This window comes from Patella vulgata, chromosome 2, assembly GCF_932274485.2.
Source record: "Patella vulgata chromosome 2, xgPatVulg1.2, whole genome shotgun sequence".
Classification (NCBI taxonomy): domain Eukaryota; kingdom Metazoa; phylum Mollusca; class Gastropoda; family Patellidae; genus Patella; species Patella vulgata.
The window spans coordinates 11,415,588-11,426,023 of record NC_065880.2 but is presented as its reverse complement, the minus strand read 5'-3'; the positions used below and the strand labels follow the sequence as shown (position 1 = coordinate 11,426,023).

Genomic DNA, 10,436 nt, shown 5'->3' with positions numbered 1-10,436 from the left:
AATGTCGTAAATAAAGGGCAGATCCAGTCGAGAAGTCGTGGGTAGCAAGAATCTTCTGGTTCTAAAAAGGAAGGAGCCAGTTTTTCAAAATTCGGATCTGATATAACTACATGCATTACCTAAGAAAAGAAAAAAACAATCTATACTTATTCTTTCAAGGACAGTTGATACCACTCATAATATAGAGGGAAATGGGGATTAACGTCCAATCAACACAAACTAGGTCATTTTGAAATTTTGGGGCTAACAACCTATGGTACAATCTTATTTCAATAAATTACTTGTGCGTAGGGGTCTTTAGCAGTGGGGGGGTTCTGGGGAAAACCCACAAGAATATCAGGCAAAACTACTCCCCGTAACACCACACAATTCAATGACAGACCTTATAATCTAAAGCAAAGCAGACACGTTAGACCATTCGATCAATATTGAACATTGCCTTTTATTGTAAAAGACAATGACGGGAATTTGCATAACAAAAAATGACAATGCATGAACATAATAATGCACACTAGTTCAGCTCTGAACTAAACAGGGTGAGTGTAATGAGACCTACGTTCAGAGCTGAACTAACGCAACACTAAATTCAGTTACCATGCATATTGCAAAAGACCTTAGATATGACTATCTTGGGCCAAATAGATTAGCCCAGTGCCAGTGGTTGGTAGTATGGGTGTTCTGGATACAGGGCCATTTGCAACAGGGATGGTGTTTTGTAGTGGGTTCATGTTATTGGGTATTAGTGTTCCATTAGTTTTTTTCTGTACTGTATTTATGTCATTTTTTTTTTTTAATGTTTTGTTAAACAGTTGAGAACACGAACATTGAGTGTCTTCGGTTTAATTTGCTTTTTAATTCAATTACTGTGATTATATAGCGCTTGTTCTGCTGAGAAGTTAGGCAACATTGACACACAAGCCTTTAAAACAGATGCTATTGCTGTTTTACCATTTGTTTGAAGCTGGTTCTTGTGATGCATTTTTCTAAGCCAGGTATATTCAAATGGCAGAGTTTAGGAAAATTGAATACCATACATGTACATAGCTCCGAGATTATTTTACTTAATGAACCACATTTTCATATCACAAATGATACAATTATCTTTGAAAGAATATAATCATCTTTAAGACTTTAACAGATTAATAGCCAAAATTAAATACAATTTAGTTCTAAAATAGAATCTGAACGCAGTTTTTTTATACATTATTTCCAGCACTAGGGTAATAGGATCCTGCACTAGTGTAATATAAATTCAATATCTTTCTTCACAGCGTTCATGTAATCAGATTCAATGTGATTCTATTAAACACAAAGCCTACCAAATCGAAGATCCCCAACACACTAGAACCGAATGAAATTTTAAAAAAAAACAAAACAGTGAAGCATCAAGTAAAATTTATTTCATAATCTTGACAGAATAGTAAATTTAAAAAAAACATTTATAACAAAAAACTTTCATTTATTGAACATCAAAATTATTAAAATGATTTCAGAGTCATAGTCCTAAGTAATGTAAGTAATATTGTCATATTCTATATTATTTTTTCAATACAAACAATTGTCATATTCATACAAGAAAAATAAAAATACCTGTCAGTAACATGCATTTAAAAATGAGATAACCAAAAACCATTACCTGACACAGAAGAGCACTGATAACAAAGCAAATGAAATAAACAAAAGATATAAATAAAATAGATCCAATATTGTGGATTCTATACATTAAATGTATTTATGGAATTCTAGAATATATTTTAATGAATTATTTTTTACATCATTTGCTTTCATTGTTAGAAGAAATTATTAGATTGATTTGTGATAGTGAAAATAGTGCAAATAAACACTTGATGGTGTCAAAAGTTGGTGAGAGACAATGAGTTATCTTCCTTGACATCTCTAACTATGGTACAATTTTTAAAAAAAGATAATTGAATATTGGTCCTATCTTTATACAAAATTACACCATTGAGCAGTAGTTAGAAGGCTTTTAGACCACAAAAGACGTCAGATATCAGACTAAATTTTCACAACACTAGAATTTTCTTTTTAATTGCTCAAAAACAAAAATAACATCTTAATTCAATAAAAAGATGCAACATAAATCGACTAGTATCAAAAACAAGAATTTACATTTCAATTATTCTACATTTATTTAACATCTGAGATAAAACGCTGGAACAAACATCCTTCACCTTAAAGAGCATTTTTCTTAATCTACTTATATTCTCAAGACTGAAACTATGCATCCTCTACATTTAACTATTTAAATTACATCCTTTATTTCTTGCCTTAAACGAATACACAAACACTAAAAAACTGCGACTCTAATGCCAAACTGACCATTACAGCCCTTTGTTTATTATGTTTTGGATAAAACAATTTCTCACTTCTTTTTTCGTTTGTATTCCGTATTTCACATTTTATCGGACACAATTTTATTTAACATCTGACAGAAAACACAGCTCAGTCACACCAAGATATCGTCCACTGATCTTTATATAAACTCAATGAAATCTGGTGCATAACACAGCCGTCGTCAAACGTCCAAAGTTTTGAAATTTGTTGTTAGATCTTATGTAGGGATGAAAATCAGAACCATAAAGACAACAAAATGAAGATCTAAGTTTAAAAAATTGAGTTACAAAAGTAGAGGATACAATTTCATTCTAACATATTTAAATAACAAATACAAAACAAAGTTACACATCTAATATTTGTAGTTTTAAACATTTATAAGAAGTAAAATTATAATTCAGGAGATTTTTGCTTTCTAAAATATTTTTGGGATTCTTTGGGATCTGGAATTATCTAAAAAGAAAAATAATAATAATGAAGTTACACAGTATCATAAAAAAAAATCAAGCACATAAGTAAATTTAGTTTTCATTGATATCGTTGCTATACATTAATTCTCTTGGTCGTCTTTAACCTACTTTTAAAATAAACTAGGTTCGCAAAAAAACAATTCAAGAGACTGCCTATATCCACATGTTAAAATATAAACTAAATGCAATATATTACAGAGATGTGCAGTATACCATATATGCCCTTCCCCCTCCCCCCACCCCCCATGTCTAAAAATTCTGGGATCTACCCCTGATCTGGATACTTACAGTGTCTGCACCAGGCTTCCACCCAGCTGGACAAACTTCACCATGTTTATCAGTATATTGGAAAGCTTGTACTAATCGTAATGTTTCATCAACAGATCTTCCAACAGGTAAATCATTCATAGTAATCTGTCGCAGAATACCTTTAGGATCAATGATGAATAAACCTCTGGAATTATAATAAAAATACTTTAGCTGAATTACATAAATAACATTAAATGTTAATTTAAATTTTTACAACATTGTTTTGTTTGTTCCAAACAATTAATTCAGTTTCTCTGACTAATGCATCCAGGTTCATTAAAACTATTGATAAAAATAAATGATTTGGATACAAGGATTTAATTTAAAGAAATAATGGGTTAACCTCAAGATATTAATTGATAACTGCTCATTAAAGAATAATATTGAGCTAAATCGTTGACATGTAAATATGTAAAATAATTGCAAAATTATCAATGCAAAAGCCGGAAGTGACAAAAATATAACTGAAAGTTACATAGTCAATTTTTGGCAAGCAATTTTTGTATTGATAATAATGCAGTGATTTTCCTGGTATTAAATATACATAAAATGTCATGTGTTATAGATAATTAGAAAAGAAAAATCTTGACAATAGTAATTTTTATCATTTTGAAATCCTCACATATTTTTTTCTTACATGATGTATAGCTTTAACACAGAGAGAGAGAAATGGGGTTTAACATCCACTCGACACAGACTAGGTCATTTCGGGACTAACATATGGTTTAATTTTTATTTCAATAATTTGCTTGCGCGTAGGGGTCTTTAGCAGTGGGAGGAAACTGGAGGACCCGGTGAAAACCCACGAGGTTGGACAGACACCTCTAACGCAATACTATCCACAATATTCAACATTCAAAGCATGAATTAGAATTCAATATTGCTTCAGTTGATCTTGTTATCAGGAAAATAATGATATGGCTCCATAGAATAGGTCTACTAAATAAAAACATTGATTACTTACTGTCTTTATCAATTATTGAGAAATCTTTGTAAATAAAATTAATGTATAAAGCATAAAGTAAACTATTTTTAAATCTAAATAGAGGGTTTGGGGTTATTTCTGGCAGCTACAATAATCAGCATTATTTGTGACATATTCATAAAATATTGAGTCTTTAAAATATCAATTTTAAAGGTTATCAAATGTAAATTCAACGCAAATCATGTGACAGGACTGCTGATTGATGTCGTAATTCGGAATATTCAGAATACGGATTACTCACAGCTTTTTTGGTTGAAGTAATAATGAAATAAATCGAGTCACGAAAATAATAACGGATTTCCACAGAATGCGGTAGTATTCAGATGTCGGAAGGGATATGAGTCCACTGTATTTAAATTCGATCTAAATATGGGGTTTGGAGTTATTTCTGGCAGCTACGTGATCAGTATAATTTGTTACAACTATGAACGACATATTCACACAATATCGAGTCTTTAAAATTCAATTTTAAAGGTTTTTAAACTAATAAAATAGAAATAAGGGCTTCACTTAGCAGATTTGTAATTTAGGAGAAAATAAAAGGGTTAATTAAAGTAAATAATTTTTATGTTTTTATTATTTTTTTGAGAAAGAAATATTTGTCTATATTTATAATTTTACTATATATTATAGAAGTTGAATTCAAAATAGAACAAAAGAACAAGCAATTTTGACAAAAAGTAATTTAATCTCTGAAGCAAAAAGCTTGCTGCAGTACCAATAAAAAAAAATACATTTGAATATAACGTTTCAGTTCTTTATTTTGTCCTAAATCAAAGCAATCTTGCTCTTATTACATTAGTACAGGGTGTGCACAACTTGGAACACTTAAAATTCCAGGAGTTTTCCATGAGTTATTTACCAGATTCCAGGAGTCTCAGTATAGAATTCTACATCATAATATATCTTTTTTATGCTTGAAGAACATTTAAGGCAACAAACTCGTAAACTTTTGAAGAAATATTCGATGACTACATTCAATTTTATACCTTAAAATATATAGCGACACCACGAATGTTAATTTTCCTCGAGTTTCAAGGAGTAATCTTGCTTTTCCAGGATTTTTCAGTACTGGAAATCACAGGAGTTTCAAGGAGTGTGTGAACCTTGTAGTAAATAAGATTTCATATCAAAAATAATAAAGCAATGTTTCACCTTAGAGTATGTCCTAAATCTTGTAAATATACACCATAGGCTTTTGATATATCATGGGTTATGTCCGAGAGAAGAGGGATTTTCAATGGTCCTAGACCACCTTTATTACGAGGTGTGTTGATCCTGAAATATTCAAATTCAATTAACAACCAATTGAAGAAAATTTCTAAGAAAATACATTTGAGTACCATCTCATATAAGCTGTTATTGAAAGACTTCTACAAATTCTACAATTCTTAATACCTTTCTACAGCTAGTTCCCCATATAATAAATGAATAACAGTTTCAAATACCGGTAACCTACAAAATTGATAATACACAGCAAAATCTATCTTTTTTTTTCTGACTGCACATTGGGTATAATAAATTTAAACTTACATATATACCTAAATCTACACTCATAATAGGAGTTCTACAGGTATTGAATATTTGTTAATTGAACATAATTAATCCTTTCCTATTCTATTACTTTCGGTGTTAATCTCTCTTTAATTACACATTTTATTCCCCCCCCCCCCAAAAAAAAAAATCAAAACAAAAAAACCCAAACAAATTGCTAAAAGTAATGGATATATGTATATTCAGCTGACCTTGACTTAAAGCACCTGTCACAGGCTTTGTCAGACACAAATCATCTAATAATTTGTGCCTGGTAATGTCTATGACAGGGGTCATATGTCTAGGCTTGTATATATACGTTGAGCAATAATTTGTGCCTGATAATTGTCTGTGACAGAGGTCATATGTCTAGGCGTGTATATATATATTGTGCAATAATTTGTACTGGACAAAGTCTGTGACAAGTACCTTACCACACTGATCAGCAGTGAATTTTCGCTAGGCTTCTACAATCACTGATAAGGATGACTTCGATGCGACTTAATGAGCCATAAATATTAACTTTTTTTCCTCTGACAAATTAAATTCTAAAACATTTTTTTTTGATGTATTAGAAAAATAAATAAAGACGTTTGATGTATTTGTAGGTAAAAATTATGGGTATTAAAATGAGAAAAAGACTCCATTCTGCCCGAACTAGAACGTCTTATGTAAACAATGCACGCGCTATTGAGCCAATGACTGTGCCGCGGGATGAACCGTCAAGTGTTGAAGGTAGTCAACTTTTGCAGAGATATTAGAAGACTTTCTTAATCCACTGTGAAACAGATTGGTACCTTACATGTTTGTCCTGGGTTGATTTTCAGGAGGCAAATGATTGTGGTTACCTGTTAGGTGTACTATAAACTTACCAGGCTAAATGATTGTGGTTACTGGTTAGGTGTACTATAAACTTACCAGGCTAAATGTTTGTGGTTACTGGTTAGGTGTACTATAAACTTACCAGGCTAAATGATTGTGGTTACTGGTATATATGTACTATAAACTTACCAGGCTAAATGTTTGTGGTTACTGGTTAGGTGTACGATAAACTTACCAGGCTAAATGATTGTGGTTACTGGTATATATGTACTATAAACTTACCAGGCTAAATGTTTGTGGTTACTGGTTAGGTGTACGATAAACTTACCAGGCTAAATGATTGTGGTTACTGGTATATATGTACTATAAACTTACCAGGCTAAATGTTTGAGGTTACTGGTTAGGTGTACGATAAACTTACCAGGCTAAATGATTGTGGTTACTGGTATATATGTACTATAAACTTACCATGCTAAATAAGGCTGTGCAAAAATATCGATATAATCGATAATCGGTAGAAGTTATTTAGCGATACGATAATCGATATTGAAATTCAAATATCGATTATCGGTATATTTACCTTCTGACGGCAAGTTACGGTCACTTTCACATGACTGAACTTGCCGTAGTCTGGCATTAGCAGACGAATGAATGAATACACAACGTCAACACAACAACTATTTTCCCCCTCTGCTTACAAACTGGCACATTTTAAATATATATTATTGTAAAAAAAACTAAACTTTAAGATTAAATACATTATTTTAATATTTTCGTTCTTTTTGTTATTATTACTAGTTGAACCTAAAATAGGTCACGCACTTTGTGAACAATGACAGTCGCACGTAATATATAGTAAAATTAGAATTATCTCCCTTCTTTGTTCTTGATTGATTTGTAGGGAAATCGTCTGCTTTCACAATAAGACTAATTGTATTATTAATGATCAACTCCGCTTTTATTACTACATCATGTCAGATACAGCCCATACAAAACACGTTTTTGACTTCCAGGGAAAATATCTATATCTCTCGTAATTTCGTGGAAGAATTCTACTTTGGTTTTCATCTAAATTAACCAATCATAAAAATTCTACTTTGAAAGCCCGTAATTATTTTTTTTATTGTCCAATCAATAGACGCCTTCTATTTTATTTTATTCTATTAGTAGTAACACTGTGTGATCGCCAGTCACTTGCAAAGAGCAAAGAAAAACCATGTATTGTTTTTGTATTTATCGGAGATATTGGAATAAAAAAAGGTTCAAATGAATCAAGAACAAAACTTAGAATAATACTCAAGTTAGTCCTACATTTAGCAACTACATGTAATTATTTTACATTAATTGATTTTTCTACGTACCGTACATCGGCACAGTATTAGACTAGGATAATAACACTACTGTAACTCGATCAACACAAATAACAGGTCGGTAAAGTTCAGATTTTTCCAGAAAAATGATAATCGATTATTATCGATAATCGCTGTCAAATTCTTGCCGATAATCGATATTGAAATTTCATATCGATTCCCAGCCTTAATGCTAAATGATTGTGGTTACTGGTATAGGTGTACTATAAACTTACCAGGCTAAATGTTTGTGGTTACTGGTTGGTTGTACTATAAACTTACCAGGCTAAATGTGTAAACTGAGAATCAACAGAACATGCAATCACTTCTGTTTTTATTTTTTTGAATTCTTCAATTCTGTCACTGAATGCTAATATTTCTGTTGGACAAACAAATGTACTGGAAAAGAAATTTGATAATAAAATTGATAACACATTCCTGAAGAGTTCTGTAATAACATAATGAATGCAAGGTATCAAAATAAAAAGATATCAGTTCTTAAAATTTTCATTAAAAGGTGAATCTATGGGGTTTTTTTACCATATAAATTTTAATTCCATATAAAGTTAGTCGGTTCAGATTGAATTAAATCTAATACAAATTAATGGGAGAACCATATTCATTATCTTACTTACAAATCCAGTGGATAAAAAAAGAAAACTAAATATTTTCCTCTAAAGTCTTCTAATCTAATATCCTTGAACTCCCCATTAACAACAGCTGTTCCATTCCAATCTGGAGCTTGCTTTGAAACTGACAATAAGAAAAAAAACCAATAAGGGCTAAAATGACTAGATCTGAACTTGATTTGTTTATAAATGAAGCTAAAGTTCACAATATATATAAGTAGCAGCAAATATTTAGACATTTACTGAGTCCAAATATCTACTGTTCCGACTGCCTCCCGGCCAGAAACCATCAAATTACTCCTAAATGCGGATGAGAGAGAGAGAGAGAAATGGGGTTTAACATCCACTCGACACAAACTAGGTCATTTCGGGACTAACATTTGGTTTCTAATTTTATTTCAATAATTCGCTTGGGAGGAAACTGGAGGACCTGGAGAAAACCCACGAGGTTGGACAGGCGACCCTACTCCTTGTCACATACAACCAGGGAATCGAAACCACGCCAGTTGACTCAATGACAGGCCTTATGATACAGCACGCACGTGCTAATCATTCAGCCATCCAACCCCCCTATGCGGGTAAGAAAAGGTATGTCAAATTCACACATTATCTAAACAATAGAACTGTACTATATTATTCATGTATTATATTGTTGCACAATATAAATATCGTACTATTATTACTCAGTCCACCGGACACAAACTAGGTCATTTCAGGACTAACATATGGTTCAATTTTATTTCAATACCAATATTGTGCTTGCACATACATGTAGGGGTGTTTAGCAGCGGGAGAAAACCAGGGGACCCAGAGAAAACCCATGAAGTTGGACAGGCGACCATAGGCACTACCAGGCCCGTAGCCAGCCGGGGTCAGGGGGAGGGGGCAATGCCCCCCTCAAAAAAGAGTTTCCCCCCCTGAAAAAAAATTTGCCGAACATAGCTCTAAAATGCCTACTGTAGACTGTGCCCCCCAGGCTACAGGCCTGGGCACTACTCCTTGTTATGTACAAACGGGGGGTAAAACAACGCCAGCCAGCCCCCCACCCCTAAACATATTGTAATTGAGGATAGCTCTCTGCTCTGGTTATAACAAACTTATTGTTTTGTGTTATTTGACAGATTCTTTCCTTTATAATGGATCGCATCAAACAATAATGTCGAGTTGTCTAATCAAGTAAGGATTTTTAAAGGTACAAGTACGTGTTGTGGGTGGGGTGGGGCCAATATAGGGGTGGATAACTCAGTCTCAAAAAATAAAACCTCATTTTAATTTAATCTCAATATTTAACTTATCGACGTACTGACAACTTGACTCCATTGAATTGTATGCCCTGTAGTTCTCCGTGTTTCTTGGGGATACACGTGCCCGCCACCGTAGGATGTACAGGTGTCATCGGAAGTACTGACAATGACAGTACACAATAAAATGATTTCAGAAACAGCGAGAATTCGAATAAAAATCGCCATCGTTCCACGTTGTAAACAGGCAGGCCGAGCAACCGATGAACGGCTAGATCTATTTCTTAAGGCCAACTCAATTTTCGTCAAGGTCGCCAAGATGGAAATAAGGTTAGGGCACGTGATTGTTGGCGAGATTGTAGGTTAGCGTTAGGGTGAGCGTTAGGGCTAGGCCAAGGGTTAGGGTTAAGGTTGTGATTAGCGCTAGCACTTTTACATTTCGTGACTTTTGACCAAATTTGAAGTTGGCCTTATGAAATAGTTAATCCGATTCTATAATAATTATTTCTGTCTTGACAATCTAGTCTAGAATTCATCGAATGGTCTGGATAATGTTTCTCTATTTACATTTATTGGTGAAACTTGTTCTCGTATCATTCTGTAAGAAAAGCATTTTTCATCTATTTTATATAATATATTTGTTACAATAAAAGAAACGACATAATGGCTTCGTGAAATACCATTTACTTCATTACTAATGTTTTCCATATTATGATTATGAAAAAGAAAACGGAAGATACGAA

The 10,436-nt window shown here is 32.8% G+C and overlaps 1 protein-coding gene across 1 annotated transcript; it reads right to left on the bottom strand.

The window, feature by feature from the left end:
• Positions 1-1,378: 1,378 nt before the first annotated feature.
• LOC126809728 (peroxiredoxin-2) lies at positions 1,379-9,974 on the bottom strand. The gene is made up of 6 exons (XM_050534481.2): positions 9,756-9,974; positions 8,459-8,576; positions 8,106-8,222; positions 5,275-5,397; positions 3,114-3,279; positions 1,379-2,808 (listed from the first exon to the last, which is right to left on the bottom strand). The coding sequence occupies exons 1-6, from the start codon at positions 9,919-9,921 to the stop codon at positions 2,746-2,748; spliced, it is 753 nt and encodes a 250-aa protein (XP_050390438.1). The 5' UTR covers positions 9,922-9,974; the 3' UTR covers positions 1,379-2,745.
• Between the last annotated feature and the right edge of the window lie 462 nt (positions 9,975-10,436).

Coding starts and splice junctions, on each gene's coding strand:
- LOC126809728 (XM_050534481.2), bottom strand. CDS start 9,921: ATGGCGATTTTTATTCGAATTCTCGCTGTTTCTGAAATCATTTTATTG. Junction 3,280..5,274: donor GATTTAGGACATACTCTAAG/GTGAAACATTGC, acceptor TTATAATTCCAG/AGGTTTATTCATCATTGATC. Junction 2,809..3,113: donor GGAAGCCTGGTGCAGACACT/GTAAGTATCCAG, acceptor TTTTCTTTTTAG/ATAATTCCAGATCCCAAAGA.